The sequence below is a fragment of the Amphibalanus amphitrite genome, unplaced genomic scaffold (genome assembly GCF_019059575.1).
Source record: "Amphibalanus amphitrite isolate SeventyFive unplaced genomic scaffold, NRLGWU_Aamphi_draft 000366F_arrow, whole genome shotgun sequence".
In the NCBI taxonomy this organism is placed as follows: Eukaryota; Metazoa; Arthropoda; class Thecostraca; order Balanomorpha; family Balanidae; genus Amphibalanus; species Amphibalanus amphitrite.
In genome coordinates, this window is record NW_024881860.1 from 40065 (window position 1) to 63070 (window position 23006).

The 23006-nt window shown below is 47.9% G+C and overlaps 1 protein-coding gene across 1 annotated transcript; it reads left to right on the top strand.

Moving 5' to 3' along the window:
- The first annotated feature begins 15519 nt into the window (after nucleotides 1-15519).
- LOC122389632 (carboxypeptidase B-like) lies at nucleotides 15520-22504 on the top strand. Its single transcript, XM_043381834.1, has 7 exons — nucleotides 15520-16102; nucleotides 18111-18247; nucleotides 19578-19824; nucleotides 20064-20225; nucleotides 20490-20587; nucleotides 21018-21151; nucleotides 21441-22504. The coding sequence occupies exons 1-7, from the start codon at nucleotides 15865-15867 to the stop codon at nucleotides 21787-21789; spliced, it is 1365 nt and encodes a 454-aa protein (XP_043237769.1). The 5' UTR covers nucleotides 15520-15864; the 3' UTR covers nucleotides 21790-22504.
- Nucleotides 22505-23006: the final 502 nt, after the last annotated feature.

Below are 23006 nucleotides of genomic sequence, written 5' to 3' on the forward strand. Positions count from 1 at the left end.
TTTGTGGGCTATGTCGAAAATACACTTGCACAGCAGTTTTCGAGTAGATGGATTGACCGAATTCCAAATCAAAGCACATCATCGGGTATCCCATAGGCCGTAGTAACTTTCCTTAAAAACCGCTTTTCGATATGTGACCCCGTTTGACCTTGGCAGGTCAAAATGTGCAAATAAACGACACTCAATACGTCGCAGCCCGGATTCAGCCCAGATTCGGGACACCTCCGATCAAGCTGAAACTCGCACACAATGTAGGCCATGACATGCCTAATTCACAGTCTAAGTCATTTGGTGGCACTCCCAGCCGTTTGACCTACAGAGGTCAGCAAAGGTCACGTGGCCCAAATTTGCACAGCAGATTGTGGCCCACCAAGTAGAGCTACAGCGCTAAAAATGGCACCAATCGACTCGCCAGCATCTAATCTTACTTTCCCAACACTCATTTGACCTCTCAAGGTCATGCGATGGCCTAAGGTCATTTGTAGGCTATGTCGAAAATACACTTGCACAGCAGTTTTCGAGTAGATGGATTGACCGAATTACAAATCAAAGCACATCATCGGGTAGCCCATAGGCCGTAGTAACTTTCCTTAAAAACCGCTTTTCGATATGTGACCCCGTTTGACCTTGGCAGGTCAAAATGGGCAAATAAACGACACTCAATGCGTCGCAGCCCGGATTCAGCCCAGATTCGGGACACCTCCGATCAAGCTGAAACTCGCACACAATGTAGGCCATGACATGCCCAATTCACAGTCCAAGTCATTCGGTGGCACTCCCAGCCGTTTGACCTACAGAGGTCAGCAAAGGTCACGTGGCCCAAATTTGCACAGCAGATTGTGGCCCACCCAGTAGAGCTAGAGCGCTAAAAATGGCACCAATCGACTCGCCAGCATCTAATCTTACTTTCCCAACACGCATTTGACCTCTCAAGGTCATGCGATGACCTAAGGTCATTTGTGGGCTATGTCGAAAATACACTTGCACAGCAGTTTTCGAGTAGATGGATTGACCGAATTCCAAATCAAAGCACATCATCGGGTAGCCCATAGGCCGTAGTAACTTTCCTTAAGAACCGCTTTTCGATATGTGACCCCGTTTGACCTTGGCAGGTCAAAATGTGCAAATAAACGACAGTCAATACGTCGCAGCCCGGATTCAGCCCAGATTCGGGACACCTCAGATCAGGCTGAAACTCGCACACAATGTAGGCCATGACATGCCTAATTCACAGTCTAAGTCATTCGGTGGCACTCCCAGCCGTTTGACCTACAGAGGTCAGCAAAGGTCACGTGGCCCAAATTTGCACAGCAGATTGTGGCCCACCCAGTAGAGCTAGAGCGCTAAAAATGGCACCAATCGACTCGCCAGCATCTAATCTTACTTTCCCAACACTCATTTGACCTCTCAAGGTCATGCGATGACCTAAGGTCATTTGTGGGCTATGTCGAAAATACACTTGCACAGCAGTTTTCGAGTAGATGGATTGACCGAATTCCAAATCAAAGCACATCATCGGGTAGCCCATAGGCCGTAGTAACTTTCCTTAAGAACCGCTTTTCGATATGTGACCCCGTTTGACCTTGGCAGGTCAAAATGTGCAAATAAACGACACTCAATACGTCGCAGCCCGGATTCAGCCCAGATTCGGGACACCTCCGATCAAGCTGAAACTCGCACACAATGTAGGCCATGACATGCCTACATGCCTAGGCTGAATTAATAAAGTGTTGTCAAAAAAATTTACGAAAAGCAAAGCGACCCTCACGATAATGACGTCAATGGATCTACAGCACAGGGTGATCCGAACTCAAACAAATTCCAAGCGTGGAAAAACACTGAATTCATAAAAGTAAGTACAGGGAAAATAAAATGCTAAAAAAACACGATTTAACCCAAATAGAAACCCCAATAAGATATAAAGGCAACGAAAATCAAGGCTTATTTGGGCCACGTGAACTTTGCTGACCTCTGTAGGTCAAACGGCTGGGAGTGCGACCGAATGACTAGGACTGTGAATTGGGCATGTCATGGCCTACATTGTGTGCGAGTTTCAGCTTGATCGGAGGTGTCCCGAATCTGGGCTGAATCCGGGCTGCGACGTATTGAGTGTCGTTTATTTGCACATTTTGACCTGCCAAGGTCAAACGGGGTCACATATCGAAAAGCGGTTTTACGGAAAGTTACTACGGCCTATGGGCTACCCGATGATGTGCTTTGATTTGGAATTCGGTCAATCCATCTACTCGAAAACTGCTGTGCAAGTGTACTTTCGACATAGCCCACAAATGACCTTAGGTCATCGCATGACCTTGAGAGGTCAAATGAGTCTTGGGAAAGTAAGATTAGATGCTGGTGAGTCGATTGGTGCCATTTTTAGCGCTCTAGCTTTACTGGGTGGGCCACAATCTGCTGTGCAAATTTGGGCAACGTGACCTTTGCTGACCTCTGTAGGTCAAACGGCTGGGAGTGCCACCGAATGACTTGGACTGTGAATTGGGCATGTCATGGCCTACATTGTGTGCGAGTTTCAGCTTGATCGGAGGTGTCCCGAATCTGGGCTGAATCCGGGCTGCGACGTATTGAGTGTCGTTTATTTGCACATTTTGACCTGCGAAGGTCAAACGGGGTCACATATCGAAAAGCGGTTTTTAAGGAAAGTTACTACGGCCTATGGGCTACCCGACGATGTGCTTTGATTTGGAATTCGGTCAATCCATCTACTCGAAAACTGCTGTGCAAGTGTATTTTCGACATAGCTCACAAATGACCTTAGGCCATCGCATGACCTTGAGAGGTCAAATGAGTGCTGGGAAAGTAAGATTAGATGCTGGCGAGTCGATTGGTGCCATTTTTAGCGCTCTAGCTCTACTGGGTGGGCCACAATCTGCTGTGCAAATTTGGGCCACGTGACCTTTGCTGACCTCTGTAGGTCAAACGGCTGGGAGTGCCACCGAATGACTTGGACTGTGAATTGGGCATGTCATGGCCTACATTGTGTGCGAGTTTCAGCTTGATCGGAGGTGTCCCGAATCTGGGCTGAATCCGGGCTGCGAGTTGCGACGTATTGAGTGTCGTTTATTTGCACATTTTGACCTGCCAAGGTCAAACGGGGTCACATATCGAAAAGCAGTTCTTAAGGAAAGTTACTTCGGCCTATGGGCTACCCGATGATGTGCTTTGATTTGGAATTCGGTCAATCCATCTACTCGAAAACTGCTGTGCAAGTGTATTTTCGACATAGCCCACAAATGACCTTAGGTCATCGCATGACCTTGAGAGGTCAAATGAGTGTTGGGAAAGTAAGATTAGATGCTGGCGAGTCGATTGGTGCCATTTTTAGCGCTCTAGCTCTACTGGGTGGGCCACAATCTGCTGTGCAAATTTGGGCCACGTGACCTTTGCTGACCTCTGTAGGTCAAACGGCTGGGAGTGCCACCGAATGACTTGGACTGTGGATTGGGCATGCCATGGCCTACATTGTGTGCGAAATTCAGCTTGAACGGAGGTGTCCCGAATCTGGGCTGAATCCGGGCTGCGATGTATTGAGTGTCGTTTATTTGCACATTTTGACCTGCCAAGGTCAAACGGGGTCACATATCGAAAAGCTGTTTTTAAGGAAAGTTACTTCGGCCTATGGGCTACCCGATGTTGTGCATACCCGATGATGTGCTTTGATTTGGAATTCGGTCAATCCATCTACTCGAAAACTGCTGTGCAAGTGTATTTTCGACATAGCCCACAAATGACCTTAGGTCATCGCATGACCTTGAGAGGTCAAATGCGTGTTGGGAAAGTAAGATTAGATGCCGGCGAGTCGATTGGTGCCATTTTTAGCGCTCTAGCTCTACTGGGTGGGCCACAATCTGCTGTGCAAATTTGGGCCACGTGACCTTTGCTGACCTCTGTAGGTCAAACGGCTGGGAGTGCCACCGAATGACTTGGACTGTGAATTGGGCATGTCATGGCCTACATTGTGTGCGAGTTTCAGCTTGATCGGAGGTGTCCCGAATCTGGGCTGAATCCGGGCTGCGACGTATTGAGTGTCGTTTATTTGCACATTTTGACCTGCCAAGGTCAAACGGGGTCACATATCGAAAAGCGGTTCTTAAGGAAAGTTACTACGGCCTATGGGCTACCCGATGATGTGCTTTGATTTGGAATTCGGTCAATCCATTTACTCGAAAACTGCTGTGCAAGTGTATTTTCGACATAGCCCACAAATGACCTTAGGTCATCGCATGACCTTGAGAGGTCAAATGCGTGTCGGGAAAGTAAGATTAGATGCTGGCGAGTCGATTGGTGCCATTTTTAGCGCTCTAGCTCTACTGGGTGGGCCACAATCTGCTGTGCAAATTTGGGCCACGTGACCTTTGCTGACCTCTGTAGGTCAAACCGCTGGGAGTGCCACCGAATGACTTGGACTGTGAATTGGGCATGTTATGGCCTACATTGTGTGCGAGTTTCAGCTTGATCGGAGGTGTCCCGAATCTGGGCTGAACCGGGCTGCGACGTATTGAGTGTCGTTTATTTGCACATTTTGACCTGCCAAGGTCAAATGGGGTCACATATCGAAAAGCGGTTCTTAAGGAAAGTTACTACGGCCTATGGGCTACCCGATGATGTGCTTTGATTTGGAATTCGGTCAATCCATCTACTCGAAAACTGCTGTGCAAGTGTATTTTCGACATAGCCCACAAATGACCTTAGGTCATCGCATGACCTTGAGAGGTCAAATGCGTGTTGGGAAAGTAAGATTAGATGCTGGCGAGTCGATTGGTGCCATTTTTAGCGCTCTAGCTCTACTGGGTGGGCCACAATCTGCTGTGCAAATTTGGGCCACGTGACCTTTGCTGACCTCTGTAGGTCAAACGGCTGAGAGTGCCACCGAATGACTTGGACTGTGAATTGGGCATGTCATGGCCTACATTGTGTGCGAGTTTCAGCTTGATCGGAGCTGTCCCGAATCTGGGCTGAATCCGGGCTGGGACGTATTGAGTGTCGTTTATTTGCACATTTTGACCTGCCAAGGTCAAACGGGGTCACATATCGAAAAGCGGTTTTTAAGGAAAGTTACTACGGCCTATGGGCTACCCGATGATGTGCTTTGATTTGGAATTCGGTCAATCCATCTACTCGAAAACTGCTGTGCAAGTGTATTTTCGACATAGCCCACAAATGACCTTAGGTCATGGCATGACCTTGAGAGGTCAAATGCGTATGGGAAAGTAAGATTAGATGCCGGCGAGTCGATTGGTGCCATTTTTAGCGCTCTAGCTCTACTGGGTGGGCCACAATCTGCTGTGCAAATTTGGGCCACGTGACCTTTGCTGACCTCTGTAGGTCAAACGGCTGGGAGTGCCACCGAATGACTTGGACTGTGAATTGGGCATGTCATGGCCTACATTGTGTGCGAGTTTCAGCTTGATCGGAGGTGTCCCGAATCTGGGCTGAATCCGGGCTGCGACGTATTGAGTGTCGTTTATTTGCACATTTTGACCTGCCAAGGTCAAACGGGGTCACATATCGAAAAGCGGTTCTTAAGGAAAGTTACTACGGCCTATGGGCTACCCGATGATGTGCTTTGATTTGGAATTCGGTCAATCCATTTACTCGAAAACTGCTGTGAAAGTGTATTTTCGACATAGCCCACAAATGACCTTAGGTCATCGCATGACCTTGAGAGGTCAAATGCGTGTCGGGAAAGTAAGATTAGATGCTGGCGAGTCGATTGGTGCCATTTTTAGCGCTCTAGCTCTACTGGGTGGGCCACAATCTGCTGTGCAAATTTGGGCCACGTGACCTTTGCTGACCTCTGTAGGTCAAACCGCTGGGAGTGCCACCGAATGACTTGGACTGTGAATTGGGCATGTCATGGCCTACATTGTGTGCGAGTTTCAGCTTGATCGGAGGTGTCCCGAATCTGGGCTGAATCCGGGCTGCGACGTATTGAGTGTCGTTTATTTGCACATTTTGACCTGCCAAGGTCAAACGGGGTCACATATCGAAAAGCGGTTCTTAAGGAAAGTTACTACGGCCTATGGGCTACCCGATGATGTGCTTTGATTTGGAATTCGGTCAATCCATCTACTCGAAAACTGCTGTGCAAGTGTATTTTCGACATAGCCCACAAATGACCTTAGGTCATCGCATGACCTTGAGAGGTCAAATGCGTGTTGGGAAAGTAAGATTAGATGCTGGCGAGTCGATTGGTGCCATTTTTAGCGCTCTAGCTCTACTGGGTGGGCCACAATCTGCTGTGCAAATTTGGGCCACGTGACCTTTGCTGACCTCTGTAGGTCAAACGGCTGGGAGTGCCACCGAATGACTTGGACTGTGAATTGGGCATGTCATGGCCTACATTGTGTGCGAGTTTCAGCTTGATCGGAGCTGTCCCGAATCTGGGCTGAATCCGGGCTGGGACGTATTGAGTGTCGTTTATTTGCACATTTTGACCTGCCAAGGTCAAACGGGGTCACATATCGAAAAGCGGTTTTTAAGGAAAGTTACTACGGCCTATGGGCTACCCGATGATGTGCTTTGATTTGGAATTCGGTCAATCCATCTACTCGAAAACTGCTGTGCAAGTGTATTTTCGACATAGCCCACAAATGACCTTAGGTCATCGCATGACCTTGAGAGGTCAAATGCGTGTTGGGAAAGTAAGATTAGATGCTGGCGAGTCGATTGGTGCCATTTTTAGCGCTCTAGCTCTACTGGGTGGGCCACAATCTGCTGTGCAAATTTGGGCCACGTGACCTTTGCTGACCTCTGTAGGTCAAACGGCTGGGAGTGCCACCGAATGACTTGGACTGTGAATTGGGCATGTCATGGCCTACATTGTGTGCGAGTTTCAGCTTGATCGGAGGTGTCCCGAATCTGGGCTGAATCCGGGCTGCGACGCATTGAGTGTCGTTTATTTGCCCATTTTGACCTGCCAAGGTCAAACGGGGTCACATATCGAAAAGCGGTTTTTAAGGAAAGTTACTACGGCCTATGGGCTACCCGATGATGTGCTTTGATTTGTAATTCAGTCAATCCATCTACTCGAAAACTGCTGTGCAAGTGTATTTTCGACATAGCCTACAAATGACCTTAGGCCATCGCATGACCTTGAGAGGTCAAATGAGTGTTGGGAAAGTAAGATTAGATGCTGGCGAGTCGATTGGTGCCATTTTTAGCGCTGTAGCTCTACTGGGTGGGCCACAATCTGCTGTGCAAATTTGGGCCACGTGACCTTTGCTGACCTCTGTAGGTCAAACGGCTGGGAGTGCCACCAAATGACTTAGACTGTGAATTAGGCATGTCATGGCCTACATTGTGTGCGAGTTTCAGCTTGATCGGAGGTGTCCCGAATCTGGGCTGAATCCGGGCTGCGACGTATTGAGTGTCGTTTATTTGCACATTTTGACCTGCCAAGGTCAAACGGGGTCACATATCGAAAAGCGGTTTTTAAGGAAAGTTACTACGGCCTATGGGCTACCCGATGATGTGCTTTGATTTGAAATTCGGTCAATCCATCTACTCGAAAACTGCTGTGCAAGTGTATTTTCGACATAGCCCACAAATGACCTTAGGTCATCGCATGACCTTGAGAGGTCAAATGAGTGTTGGGAAAGTAAGATTAGATGCTGGCGAGTCGATTGGTGCCATTTTTAGCGCTCTAGCTCTACTGGGTGGGCCACAATCTGCTGTGCAAATTTGGGCCACGTGACCTTTGCTGACCTCTGTAGGTCAAACGGCTGGGAGTGCCACCGAATGACTTGGACTGTGAATTGGGCATGTCATGGCCTACATTGTGTGCGTGTTTCAGCTTGATCGGAGGTGTCCCGAGTCTGGGCTGAATCCGGGCTGCGACGTATTGAGTGTCGTTTATTTGCACATTTTGACCTGCCAAGGTCAAACGGGGTCACATATCGAAAAGCGGTTTTTAAGTAAAGTTACTACGGCCTATGGGCTACCCGATGATGTGCTTTGATTTGGAATTCGGTCAATCCATCTACTCGAAAACTGCTGTGCAAGTGTATTTTCGACATAGCCCACAAATGACCTTAGGTCATTGCATGACCTTGAGAGGTCAAATGAGTGTTGGGAAAGTAAGATTAGATGCTGGCGAGTCGATTTGTGCCATTTTTAGCGCTCTAGCTCTACTGGGTGGGCCACAATCTGCTGTGCAAATTTGGGCCACGTGACCTTTGCTGACCTCTGTAGGTCAAACGGCTGGGAGTGCCACCGAATGACTTAGACTGTGAATTGGGCATGTCATGGCCTACATTGTGTGCGAGTTTCAGCTTGATCGGAGGTGTCCCGAATCTGGGCTGAATCCGGGCTGAATCTGGGCTGAATATGGGCTGTCTTGACGGACATTACTCCATTCCCAACTGTCCGACGGTCTCTGTGTATGTATGTTTAGTGTGTTGGCTTCTGTGACCTATGGTCCGCTGTGATGTGTGACCTCTTTGACCTCTGACAGCTGAGTGTTGTCGGCCCCTCAGCCACCACCCGCAGCCGGTCCACCTCCCCTCCCCCTCCCCCCTCCAGAGAGCCGGCCGGCCGGCCGGACAGGGTGCGTTTCCAGTTTCCCCGCCCCTGGCCGCCGCGCCAGGAAGCTGAGCCCCCTGAGGTCAGAATGCGGATGGTGGTGCGTTGACCTATAGCCGATCAGCGGGCGGCCGGACGGGTGGCGTCGGTCGGACCGTGTTGTCCGAGAGAGCTGCTGACAACATCTGGGGGCTGATCACGTGACCGGTTCTACGCTGAGAGGCGGCGGATCAGCGTGACTTTCTGTGGTCAGTACTCAGTACCTACTATTGGTGCCAATCGGAATTTCTTTTCTTGGAATTCCAATTTTTGTCCAATTCCAATTTGGAATTTGGACGGAATTCTTAACATTTTTTGGAAATTAATCGGAACACAAGGCCTTTAAAATTTAAAATTTTAAAACGGAGGCCTTTAAAACGCTTTTAAACACTTTTAAAATTTACGCAAAAAATGCAAAAATCGTTAAAAATTGGAATAGCCCCCGCTTTGGACAAAATTGGAAATTTACTTGGCAATTTCTTGGAATTGGATCGGAATTGGAATTGAAATTTCATGAAATTGGCACCACTAGTACCTACCCGTTTCAAATACGCGCTGGTATAAAAGTAGCAGTCACAGTGGTAACGAGAGCACCGAATTATACCTACGTGCAGTGCTAAGGGTATCAGCGTTTCTCTTAGGTAGCATTGCCAACATCTGCCAACAGAACAGAACCGACAGCATGAACAGTTGTGCAGGAGTACCTACTGTCAGTAACAACAGTCCGACATGGTATCAATAGCGCCGACAGTACCTACCGACAGTACTGTCAGAACTTATTCTAACAGTACCTATACGCATTTCAGCGGTATAAGAACAGCACCAATACTCAGCAATAACAGCAAAGCTGTATCTCAAACTACCTACTGACTGACGCAAGGTTAGAGTCAAGAGATCACAGTATTGCTGATCGGATTACTTTGCTATATTCGGTGGCAGACGAGCAAAGCACACGGGGGCTGAACTGGCTTAGGTGCAAAATGTGTTGCTGCTCTTTTAGGGATGCATTTAAATGTTTTATGATCTGTTGCCTGTAGCAAAAGCTAATTATAAAAACTGGTTGGGCTATTATAGTCGGTGATCAGTCCTGTTATCGTGATTGATAAACAGCCTTTCAGCGACGTCATGACCCTTACTTTGACCCTTACCGCATTAGCGTCGCCACGGGGGGGCAAGCGGGGCAGCTTGCCCCCCCCCCCAACCTCGGACCGGGCACCCCCTGAGATCGATGCAGATCCGATGAGATTTTCGAGTCGGGAAAAAATGGGGGTACCTTTCGGAGAATGTCTGTGAGGTCAGACTCGGTTGGAGCGTGCAGTTCAAACAAGAGTCAGAGTCGCAGTCGCCAAAAATCTTCAAGACTCCGACTCCAGACTCAGAAATGCCAATGCTGTGATTCATTCCATGTTCCTAGTTGGTTCTTAATTACATTTTATAGCTGGTTTTCATAAGTTTTGGAGCCTACTGACACATAATTTTCGTTCAAAGCGTGACACGAAATCTTCGCGGCCTTTCTCAACTCTCGCCAAATGTCTGTGACAGGCTCAACTACCGTTCAAGTGCCGCAGGGCTCATGAGCTTGCTTTTCACACAGACTCCTATAAGGAGCTTCACTGAGCCCTGAAGAAGCTTTCAGAGGGCCCAAACCGGCCTCTGAAAGTCCCACTGGTGTCCATGCTCTCTGAGGGCCCATAACAGGGATATTTGAGGGATCGTTACAGGGATCTTTGAGGACCTTATACATTATGTAGACCTCTGAAGGGACTAGAGATGTCAATCGGATACCAACTTTTTGGTATACCGATACCAAACCGATACCAACTTGGTATTTGGTATTTCAATCCTAATGTACTTGGTATTTTGTTGGTATTATGAGCCCTCACTAATGTATAAGAAAGCTGAGGAATTGGTAAAAAGTCGGTATTTCCCTCATGTTATGAAGTTGGTTCGGTATCGGTATTTCCTTACGGTTTATGTTGGGATTTGGTTTGGTATCGGTATTCAGATGTTCTGTAATTGACATCACTAGAAGGGACACACGAATCTTTGAGGATGCCTTCGAAAACTTCTGAGAACCTTAATTGGCCTTGGATAGTTCAGTCGAACTTTTCAGCGACAGACTTTGGTAACCCCAAGCCGGCATCTGAGGGATCACAACTAACGTGCACCTCTGAGGGCCTCAACACATGTTTCTTATGTCCCTACGTAGGGTCTTAACCCGGCACCGCCTGGGCTATTTCCGTACCCACGACAGCCTAGGGGGGGGGGGTCGGATCCGACCCCCCCCTGTTATCTCGAGAACCAATGGTCGTATCGAGCCCCGCGAGGCGGCGTTCGAAAGGTCTCTACGAGACCTTCCCAAAGCACTCTTAAATTTTAAGATTGAGGTCAACTTTCGGGTCAAGGTTAGGTCAAAGGTCAAATTCTGGGGTTTTGCATGATTAGGCTTACGGACAGCGGAATCGACAGCTGCTGCTCGAAACTCACCAAAAATGACATCAAAGACCTAGTGAAGGTACCATGTGCGTATAGGGGTCATACTAAGTACGGGTCAAGGTCAGGTCAGGTCACGAAAGGTCACGATTTTCACTTTCTGCTACATGGGCGTAAGACACATGTTTTATGGCTTATTTTTCACGCCGAATCCGATGGTAATGGTTATATGTGACCCCAAGTCACTGTGCTTGGTGATAAGCGTGCATTGAAAGCATAAAAAATCGTTTATACCATACATAACTAAGAGAGGGCTAAGAAAAAAGGTCAATTTTTCAACTTTTTATTTTTGACATAAAAATGCACTATTCTAGACGAGCTTTGTCCCAGGAATCTAGTGGTGCCATTTGTTTTCACATGCGATGTTCAGAAGTGCCTCTAATTCACGAAAATGCTTATGACGTTACCATGCCCTATGCATGTTGGAGCTATTTTTTACAATTTGGGGGTCAAAAATCAAGATAGAAAGTTGAAATTTGGGACATCTAATGTTCTAATAGAGCTCTATAACATATATTCCTGTTTTTTGGAAATTCTCAAAATTTTGGATTTTATGAGCTGTTTTCCAAAAAATATAGTTTTTTGAATTTTTAGGGGTGAAAAACGCATTTTATGGAAAATCCGAGATAGACATTTTAAAGAACTCGTAGAGGTGCATCTATTCATGTCCTTAGTTTGCAATTTGCTTTAAACCCTGATTTTTTGCGATTTTTTAAACATTTACCACTTTTTGACTGAAAACGCCATGTAGTTACATCACTAAAATCGATATATCTAAAAAAATTTGGAAATTTTTTCTCAAAAATTGCACAGGAGACGTCAAATTGATGGGGGAGAAGGTATGCCAAGTTTCAAGTCGATAGCGTAAGCGGTTCATAAGTTATTCAAGAAAAACGGAGGGGGGGTCGGATCCGACCCCCCAGGCGGTCGCGGGTTAAGGGATTCGACACAGACCCCGACGGTTCACACTGTTATCCGAGGGCTCCAGGCTTACCCTGGGCCCAGTCTCTTAGCGCCCGCCGACTACACTGGCTTCTGTGAGTCCCACCTTGGGCTCGGAAAGCCCCAAAGCACCACATACACGTAAATATTTGGGATGACCCACGCCGATCTCAGGTGTCCTAAGCAGGCTTCTGAGAGTCCACACTGATCATGAGTGGCCTGAAATGGCTTGGAAGTCCCAAGCCTATCTCTAAGGGATCCCTTGCCGCTATGCCGTGCGTAACGTTTGGTTCCGTTAAACATTTTTTGTTCACGTTTGACTCGAGTGAACAAAACACTTCCTCTCACTGGAGCAAAGATGAATTATTTCCGATTCACACTTCCGAGATTCACTCTCAGTCTCCGGCGAATGCCCAACTTCGCTACAATCGGCGGCTTGGATAAGCCCTATGCATTTCACGTAAAACCTCTGCATGCATGCGTGAATGGAGGTTTTAGCAGGGTGATCGGATTAAATGGAGCGTTTGTCACCTTTTTCTGGGTAATGATCATGAGCGACGAGAGTCTGCACAAGGTCCCTCTGCAGTGCGTCGGCAACGCAGCCACTGTAATTCTACCGGTCGTTTTTGTCCAGAAATTTGAAAATTTCGAATTTCTCTGTAAAAAAGTTGCATGTCATAGCTAGAAGGAAAACTTTGTCACCATGGAATTATTCGCACCATTGCGCGTCGAACGATATGTAAAACGAGTGAGTAACGACTGGGGAAAGGCAAGATTTAACACAAAAGTTGATTTTGCCCCCCCCAACCGAAAATCTCTGGCGACGCCTATGCCTTACCGAACCCATCGGTGTTCTACATACATAGTTACGCCTGATTTGTGGAGCTCGATCTTCGCCGTTTCGCCCCTAATTGAACTAGAGATGGACAAAAAAAATGAGTGGTTGCGCAACTTCGAAACGCTGCGACTAGACCCAATTGCATAGGCCTTGAACCGTTGAACTTTGAGGCCAATTCACTGAAAACTTTTTTACCATTTCCTGGGGAGTAAACCCGCCATAGCATGGTAGCTTGACACACAGACGTTTTTTACCACCTTCCAGATGGTAAATTTTACTCTTTCATGGAGAGTAAACTCGTCAGGGAGGGGTAACGTGACACCCAGACGTTTTTTACCATCTTCTGTATGGTAAACTCTTTTGATTTACTCTCGTCTAGAGGGTAACATTTTCGGAGGTTACGCTCTGTGGAAGGGTATCTCTTTAACTTGACCCTCCTCTAAAGAGTAGCATGCCATCTACTCTGTGATTTACCCTCTTACAGAGAGTATACCCTTCTGGCTTACCCTCAGTCAAATGGTAATGCTTACTCTTCCCCAAAGAGTTTACCCTCCACAGGATGGTAGCTTGACACACAGACGTTTTTTACCACCTTCCAGATGGTAAATTTTACTCTCTCATGGAGAGTAAACTCTCCAGGGAGGGGTAACTTGACACACAGACGTTTTTTACCATCTTCTGTATGGTAAACTCTTGATTTACTCTCGTCTAGAGGGTAACATTTTTCGAAGTTACACGCTGTGGAAGGGCAACTCTTTAACGTGACCCTCCTCTAAAGAGTAGCATGCCATCTACTCTGTGCTTTACCCTCTTACATAGAGTATATCCTTCTGGCTTACCCTTAGACACATGGTAATGTTTACTCTTTCCTTTAGTGTAAATCCCCCAGAGGATGGTAACGGACCCACAGACGCTTTCTTCAGAAGCTTCGCGAAGCTTCTGTTAACCGGAGTTCATCTTTGAGTTCATCTTTGCTCTTTGCTGGCGAATATCTTCAATTGAACCACGTACCGTTACCATGCACATAATGGTAGCAGCGAGGTACCCTTTCAATATACTCTTATCTTGCGGGTTTGGTGAAAATGAATCCTCCAGGAAGTGGTAAAAAAGTTTTGAGTGTTCGAATAGGTATCTCAAGATAGGTGTCCGGTTTAACCCTCGCCGGCGAAGGGGGGAGGGCAGGTGCCCCCCCCCCCGCGATAGATCCAAACGCGCTGGCGATAGAGAGCTGAAACTTAGCATACCCGACCTTTGATTCAAACCGGATCTTTGGACACCAACCGCATTTTCGGGTCAGGTCAGGTCACTGACCTATGACGTCATAAGTGAATCTCTGCACGGTCTTCAGATGTTGCAACTTCGCAACGCCCTCATTGCCAGAGGAGCTTTCACAGGGAAATGAAATTGCAGGAACTAGTATCCAGACATGGGCACGGATCCCAGACAACCAATAACGGAAATCGAGATGACCATTTGATTGACGGTCTTCAAGCATGATATTATGGTGGAAAACATGGCTAATAGAAGCCTCTCAATGAACAAACTATTTTGCTTTCCTTCAGAGTTAACAGTTCTGAGTAAATCCCTCAAGATCCATCTCGGATCCATGATTAGTGAACATGAATCCGAGATGGATCTTGAGGGATATTCTCAAAACTGTTAACTCTGAGGGAATGCAAAATAGTTGGTTCGTTGAGAGGCATCTATTAGCCATGTTTTCCACAACAATTCCACGCGCAAAGACCACTAATCTAGGGGTCATCTTGATTTTCGTGTTTGGTCGTCTGGGATCCGTGCCCATGTCTGCTAGTATCCATTAGGAGTCTCGTAACTTGTATATCTCGGATTTTTCCTAAAGGTCATATGCGGTCAGGTCATTTTCATGCAGACCTCACCATGATAAGTCAATGGGGAAAAATGAAAACTGCTATCCTGGCTACGGGAACGATCTCAAACTATCTCAAGCACACAGAATCGTGATTTCATGCACACCTTGCAAGGCTCGATGCGTCACTTTTGCAATGTTGACCTTCCGTGACGTCATTTATGCCGTCATTAGGATCATATTAGTTTTTCGTCACTAGCTCTCGAAGAAATTGAGCTAGCGAGTCGCGACAGCTACCAATGGACTCAGGAAGACCTGCCGAATCAAATGATATGCAACATGACCTCCTTCAACCAGTTTGGTGACCTGGGGGCGCTGACCTGACCGTGACCCGAGGTCAACACTGTAAGTTGACCTCGACCAAACAAAAAGTATACCATTCGCTGTGCCTGAGCGAGGCAAACACAATGCTGCCCAAAGCACGGCTCTGTGGCCGTTTTTTTGCGAAGTTATTCACCAAAAATGGACGCGTACCTAGGGGTACTTGACCCGTGACCTCAGAGGTCACCGGTTGACCTAGGACCTTAAACTCGGGTATCAATCTCTGCGTTGCAAAACGGCGCACACGCTCGTTTTTTCCTGCGACGCGCTACCCACCATGGGGTGAAACGGCGAGAGGGGGGGTCGTACCCGCCCCCGGCTTCGGCCGGCGCGTACCTATGTAGAAAACCAATAGGTCCGGCGAAGGATAAGGGGAACAGCATTGTTAAAAATGATTTCAGAGCCATACATTTGGAATATTCGTGTTCGTCATGTCCAGGCGCGTCGATTTTCAGGAAGGTCGTGCTGCCTACAGATGAAGGTCAGGTCAAAGCCCTGCTAGTGCTCACGATGTTTGTTGAAGGAGGTCATGTTGCACATCGTTCGACTCTGCAGATATTTTTGAAGTCAGTTGGAAGCTTTCCTGACTCAATCTCGGTTCGATCGGAGCGGCTGTCGGTGCCGCTGTCGATCTCACCCGACCGCCGCTGGAGAGGGTGACACTCCTGGGTCAGCAGCCCGGGCCGGTGAAACGCCGCCGTGCCGGACTGAGCCGTGCGTCCGGCCGACCGGTCGACCCACTGGGGGCGGCAGGTCGGGCGGCCGGGGCGGCTCGCACTGCCGGCCGCTCCGCCGTCCCGACAGCATGGCCCGCTCCCGGCCGCCCCGTTCGCCGCCGCTGGTCCCGGCGCTGGCGCTGGTGCTGGCGCTGACAGCCAGCCCCATCGCGGCGCGTGTGCACGTGCAGAGTCTGCCTGCCGACGCTGGCCGGCCGGCCGGGCAGGGTGTCGGCGGTGAGGACTACCAGGGTCACCAGGTGCTGAAGGTGTTCGTGGCCGACAACGGCACACTGGACCTGCTGCGCAGCTTTGAGGGCAACCCAGGTGAGTGGCGGACGGACACGATGACGGAGTTTGAAAGGAATACGGTGGAAGGATTCGTAGTTTTGGTATGGGACTACATACAATGACCATATTACACGATGATCATGCTCTATCGTAGTTATCGTAGTCCCATGTCAAACTGCGTGCGCACCACACAGTTCGTGGCACTGGCAGGGTTATGAGCGGTCATCATTATACGATAACAGTCTGATTAAATAATGGTACGTTTGCGACGTTAGGTATATGCTACGTACGTGCCATCATTTAACCCGCGCGGGGCTGGGGTCTCCAGCCGAACGCGCGGGGCTGGGGGGGGGGGGTAAATTTTACCCCCCCCTGTTATCTCCCGAACTAATGGTCCGATTTGGAAAATTCAAACGCCAATCGAAAGCTCTCATCACGAACTACTAAAAACATGTACTTAATTTAAAGTTTGAGGTCAAGGTCAAGGTAAGGTCAAGGGTACAAATTACAAGTTTCTACAGTATCGGCCATGCACCGTAGTTGCCGAAGAATGGAGTCATGGACTGAGACTGATCGCCCAAAACGTGTTCTTAGGCTACCAAGACAATATTCGTTGCATACAATATCATTCAGAGGTCAAGGTCAAGGTCAGGTCAGGTCAGGTCAGGTCACCAAAAAACAAAATATAGAAAAGGGCATGTGCGACACATGTTTTATGGGTCATTTTACTCATAGAATTCAATAGGCACACTCAATAAGTGATATGGACCACCTCTGGATGAATTTCAGGTCGAGGTCAGGTCAAGGTCAGGTCAAGTGAGGTCAAATTTTGAAGTTGGTTGTTAAGGCCTAAAAAGGTGTCTATCTGATGCAGTTTGTCACGGCGAATCGAATGGTGCTATTTTTGTTTCCGTACGAGGTCTAGAACTTCTAAAAAAGTCATTTTTCAAAAAAATTGTGTGTCGTGACGTCATAAAATTTTGAATAACTCCCACATTTTTGAACCGATTCTTCTAAAATTTAGTATGTAGGTGCACATAGACCACTTCTCTGATATATATTCCGGTTTTTTCGATAGACTCAAAATTTTGGATTTTATAATGATTTTCCCAAAAAAATCAGTTTTTTTGAAAAAATTTAGGCCAAAATCCAAAATTTTCAAAAAACCGAGATAGCCATTTGATAGACAAAGTAAAATTACGTATAACCTTTTTGTTACGTCTTGATTCCTTTAAAAATGAAGATGTTAGCGGCGTTTGAACTTTTGCCGTTTTTGAGGCGAAAATGGCGAACATGACGTCACTAAAACGTCAATTTCTCAAAAAATTTCCGACGGATTTCGCTCAAATTTTCAGGGAACGTGCCAAATTGATGTAAGAAAAGGTACTGAAAGTTTAGCGGCGCTGCGCGCCGCCGTTTTTGAGATATCGCAAAAATTCGCGAGGGGGGGTAAAATTTACCCCCCCCCCAGCCCCGCGCGGGTTAAAACAATGCCTACACATTTGACATTCGAAATATAACATAAATGTACTTATTGTTCGTTTTGAATGGGTAAATGTATACGATAATTCAATTTCTTATGTTTACATGTATTTATACTGCTTCTCCGAGAATTTATGTACTCAGATATGATTGAAGATTAACGCCTCTTGCATTTTCGCAAAATTTAAGAAAAGATTATTCGATATCGGGGAAAATGTTCAACCACATCTTACCACATGCCTCTAAGCACAAGGCGAAATGGATCTATTTGAAAACCCGTATATCAAATTCCTATTTGCTACGAACTATTGAAACACTCCTAATGAAATCGCATTGACGCCAATAGTAACCGTTAATAAAGTTAACAATCACCGAATTAGGCATCGGTATTTCAAAACATATCAACCGCATCCTATCTCGAGCAGCCCATGAGCGCTGTGTCACTCTGCTCGCAAATCACGTAACCTGTCCCCCATTTCCCCTACCCTGAAGCTTTTATGGGGACATCGGCGGCATCGAATATCGTAATTCGTATGTGACGCATCGGCTCTCTCGCTGTCAGATGTGGACTTTTGGACGCCGGCGAGTGGCCTGAACCCCACCGTAGATGTCCTGGTGGCCCCCGACGTGGGCCGCCGGCTGAAGGAGGAGCTGACCCGATCCGGGGCCTCCTACACCGTCAACATTGAGGACGTGCAGGTGAGCGAGTGTCACGCTGGTGAGACAGCTGAGCACTGGCGCCCCTCGTGCGTGAAAGCAAACAGAGCTGCAGGCGACATTCCGAGCCACCTCACAGTCTCTGCATACCAATCAGCTGTCAAAGCCATCCATCACTGCACCATCGATCCTGTTTTTTGCACGTCTGAAATAGCAGCAGTGCCAAGTTTCCATCATCCTCCGACACTGATCACCGATGGATTTGACAGTGCTTTCTTGCATTTCCATACTGGTCCCTGGACCGGTTTGGGCGGTCTTGTTAGAAGCGCGTTCGTTTGCTGTTTTTCAAAGCCTGGCATTAGCCGCTGACTGCTGATCTCAGAGCACTCACACCGAACATTACACTCACCGCACCGCACAGTGCACTCACCGCACCGTACAGTGCAGTGAGTGCAATCGACCGCTGGTTTGTAATCCGACTTTTAGACGATGCCGACCGCTGACCGCCAGCTAGGTAGGTATCTACCCACCACATACCTTCGACCGACAAGCGCTTACTGCTGAGTACTGACCATTGACCTTACAGAACTCATACCAAAATGAATTACCGATACTGACCACTTACCACTTACCGCGGACTACTGACCAATAACCATTGACCACTGACCACACTGACCACTTACCACCGACCGCTGACCGCCAGTCACCGACTGCTGACCACTGACCACTGACCTCTGGCCACTTGGCAACTGACCAGCCACTGACTACGAACACTGGTCAAACACCACTGACCGAAGACCACTGACCGAAAACCACAGACCACTGACCACAGACCACAGACCACCGGCCTCTGACCTCTTATCAATGACCGCTGACCACTGAACATTAACCGCTGACCTCTAACCACTGACCTGTGGCAACTAACCAGCCACTGACTACTGACTACTGACCGTTCAACTCTGACCACAGACAGATGACCAAAAACCACTGACCACTGACCACGGACCACTGATCACTAACCAGTGACCACTGGCTACTGACCGCTGACAATTGACCACAGAAAACTATCCAAAGATCACTGACCACTGATTGCTGACCACTGATCACTGCCCACTGCCCATTGACCTCTGACCACTAATTTCTGTTTACTGACCAATAAACAATGACCACTGATCGCCGACCACTGATCATTGAGCACTGGTCGTGGACCTATGACCGCTGACCACTGGCCTCTGACCTCTGACCGCTGACCGCTAACCTCAGACCACTGGCCGCTGACCACAGACCTCTGACCTCTGACCTCTGACCACTGACCTCTGACCACTGACCGCTGACCATTGACCACTGACCTCTGACCTCTGACCTCCTACAGGCGGCCGTGGAGGAGGAGAGCCCCGTCATGTCTGACACGGAGCGGGAGCTGCTGGTGGGTCGCAGTGGTCACCCGCTGACCTGGACGGCCTACCACTCGGCGGACGACCACCACCAGTACATGGACTTTATCGAGCAGAACTACAAGGGACTCTGTGAGACGTTCAGTATCGGCACCAGTACCGAGGGCAGAGACCTCAGGGGCGTCAAGTGCGGCCTGGGAAAGCGCGAGGTCTGGATTGACGGAGGTGGGTGAGCCGTGCGGTATAGATGAACAAAAAGAGACGATTTTAACATTAAAATGTGCAGTTAGCCATTGAGGTTCAGATAAAAAAATCACGTTGAAATTTTCTAGCGAGAGTACAAACACTTGCTTCAGATGAAAAGAAATGACAGTACTTTATCGCCAGAGTGGGCATAGCTTTAGCAATTATTGTGCATACCCCTTTCTCCTCCCTAATCCCCTGCCCGTCTCTCCGACCCCCAGGTATCCACGCTCGCGAGTGGGTGTCGCCGGCCGTCGTCTCCTGTCTGATTCGGGAGTACTCCCAGCGCTCCGTTAACCACCAGGACCTGCTGAGGAAGCACACCATCTACATGCTGCCCATTCTCAACCCGGATGGCTACGAGTACACTCGCAGCGGCGGCAGTGCGTATCGTAGACACTTGTTCACGTGGGCTCAAGCACAACCCATGAAAAAGAAATGTTTTCTGTAAAGAGCAATCAATTTTGATATAATGTAAAAACTGCCGATAAGTGAGAGTTCGAGTAATTGAAAAAATATGATCACGAAGTTATACTGCTCTTCAATTTTTGAATTTTATATCATTTAATTTGAATTGCATTCGGTAGTTTTTTTTGTGGCACTATATATAAGCGCTTTTACTTTTATCACTAACCATTCTTTTTCAGGGCGCCGTCGCTTCTGGAGAAAGACGCGGTCTCGTAACCCGGGCAGTAGCTGTATTGGAGCCGACCCTAACCGAAACTTCGACGCCCACTGGGGCGAGGTGAGTTCTCTCAACAGCCGGGACGATTAGCTGCAGATCAACAGGCTTTGGTATTTTGAAGCATAGTTAGACCCAATTTAGACAAATCAGTTGAAATACGAAATATTTTTGCTGTCTGAACTGTAGATCACGCGCCAATGACAAATGGAAAACGAAGTCTGCTGATAAGAAACTGTCGGATAAACCCTTGTCTTAGACGAAGTCCTGGGTCCTGACTTGTTTATGTTTTCATGGTCAACCATTGGAGTGACCCTCCTCCGATTATTTTATTGACCGGAAGGCTATTGTTTTATGCCGAAAGTTTGAGATGGCAGCAATAATCTGCGATACACTGGGCGTCTGATACCGCTAACTGCTGCCCATGCTGATTGCTGGACCGTTTTCTGTAGGGGCAGTGGGATAACGCGCCCTCCCATGGCCTTCGTTCCAGACGGGCAGCTCGATGGACCCGTGCAGCGACATTTACGCCGGCTCACGGCCGTTCTCTGAGCCGGAGACCCGCGCCCTGCGTGACTTCCTGCTGGGACGCGTGCACGCCATGAAGATGTACATTTCCTTCCACAGGTGAGTATCTGGTACAGCTTCACGTGTGTTATACTGGATGCTTTGAGGGTTTGATGAATTTTGCTCGCTCATGTAACCAACGAGCGACTTTGTAAGCTTACGGACCCGCGCCGCGTGCAGATGCACTGCTTCATGAATGAATAATATCGCTGACATGGCCCTTTACTGGGTAAAGACGCTAAGGTGACGGAGAGAATGTGATAAGATACCAGTCCTCGTGATGCATAAGTTACATACACACGTCTTTCGCCCATCATGACGGACACTCCCCTCTGTGCACATGTTCCAGCTACTCGCAGATGCTGTTCGTTCCGTACGCGTTCAGCAAGGAGCGTCCGGCCGACTACAAGGAGCTTCTCCGGGTGGCCAAAGCGGGAGAGAAGGCCATCCGCCGCACCTCCGGCAAAGCCTACCGGGTGGGCCAGGCCTCGCAGCTGCTCTACGAGGCGGCCGGCGGCTCGGACGACTGGGCCAAGTCCAAGGCCGGCATCAAGTACTCGTTCACGTTCGAGCTGCGCGACAAGGGCCGACAGGGCTTCCTGCTGTCCGCTAGCCAGATAGAGGACACGTGCACCGAGATTGTGGCCGCCGTCGATACCATGATCACCACGAGTGCTGAACAGGACGACAAAGCCTAGCACAGGGCCACTCCGAGAGCTCCTCAGAACCGGGCAGGGCTCGATATGGTCGGCCAAAACAATGTTCTAGGAAAACGATATTGTAAATACTGTTCTGAGCTTACCTGGTTGATGTTAGAGGTAAGAACTAAGAAGCTAAACGGAATATTAATAAGATGAGTGAAAGTGAAAGTTAACTGATAATGCTGAGCTTAGCGATAAATTCGCTCAGCTTTTAACGGAATTCCTCTGTTTTTCGTCACTCGCGAAAGCTTTTTTCGTACAGTAGGTAGGTTCTTATTTTCTACTTGAGCTCATTTCATCCAACATCGGGTGAATATAGTTATTATATGACAGCTTGCGGGCGAAACTGAAAGCAAGAAATGTCTGAACGGCTGCTCATGATGGTATGCGCTCATATGCCGTCCATTTGTTGTACTTTGTTGGCTGTTATGTTTATTTGCCCTTGCGAACAATTGGATAATTTTTGCGTGTTATGTGACCCACCATTGAAGTGTAAGATCGAATTTCATAAGAATGTGTTTTGAAAGACTGGTCTGTTGTGCTTATTTAGCATACCTACTTATTGGTGTTTGAAGAATATGCATTTTATACAGCGTGCACCGTAAATGGTCACATCTGTGACAGAGCTGTTATATGCATAGTTTTACGCTGATTTTGTCTACTACGGGGCTCTGAACACGAGGGTGGTAAATAAACAAGCAATAAACACTGATCATGTTCGTCTTGAATGGTTCAGGGGTGCACGTCATGGCTTTTACGGAAAGGCAACAACGCATGCCTACGAGTTAACAACAAAAAATTGTAATAGTAACGAGACTGAACGTTCGACATGAGCCCCAGCCGGCAATGGCCATGAAGTGAATTTGATCGAATATGACGCATTTTCACGATTACCCAAAATAAATTACATTCTGGTGTTAGACACGCTGCAGTCGCCTTCTCTGCATCGCGGCCTCGTGAAAGGTGACTTCATTGATGAATAGAAACGCATCATAGGCCCTATGAGGAGTCTGGAATTCCAGGGTATCGAAAATAAAGCGCCTTTAAATTGGTAATTCATCTCCAATATCATCCCAGCCTTAGCAACAATTAAAGAAATAATAACTATTGCAAAACAACAATCAACACAATTGGCACTAACCTTTGCCTGGAACTTCTTTCTTTTATGGATAGGTTTAGCAGTACGTTTGAGACAAATGTGTAAATCAGAGGAA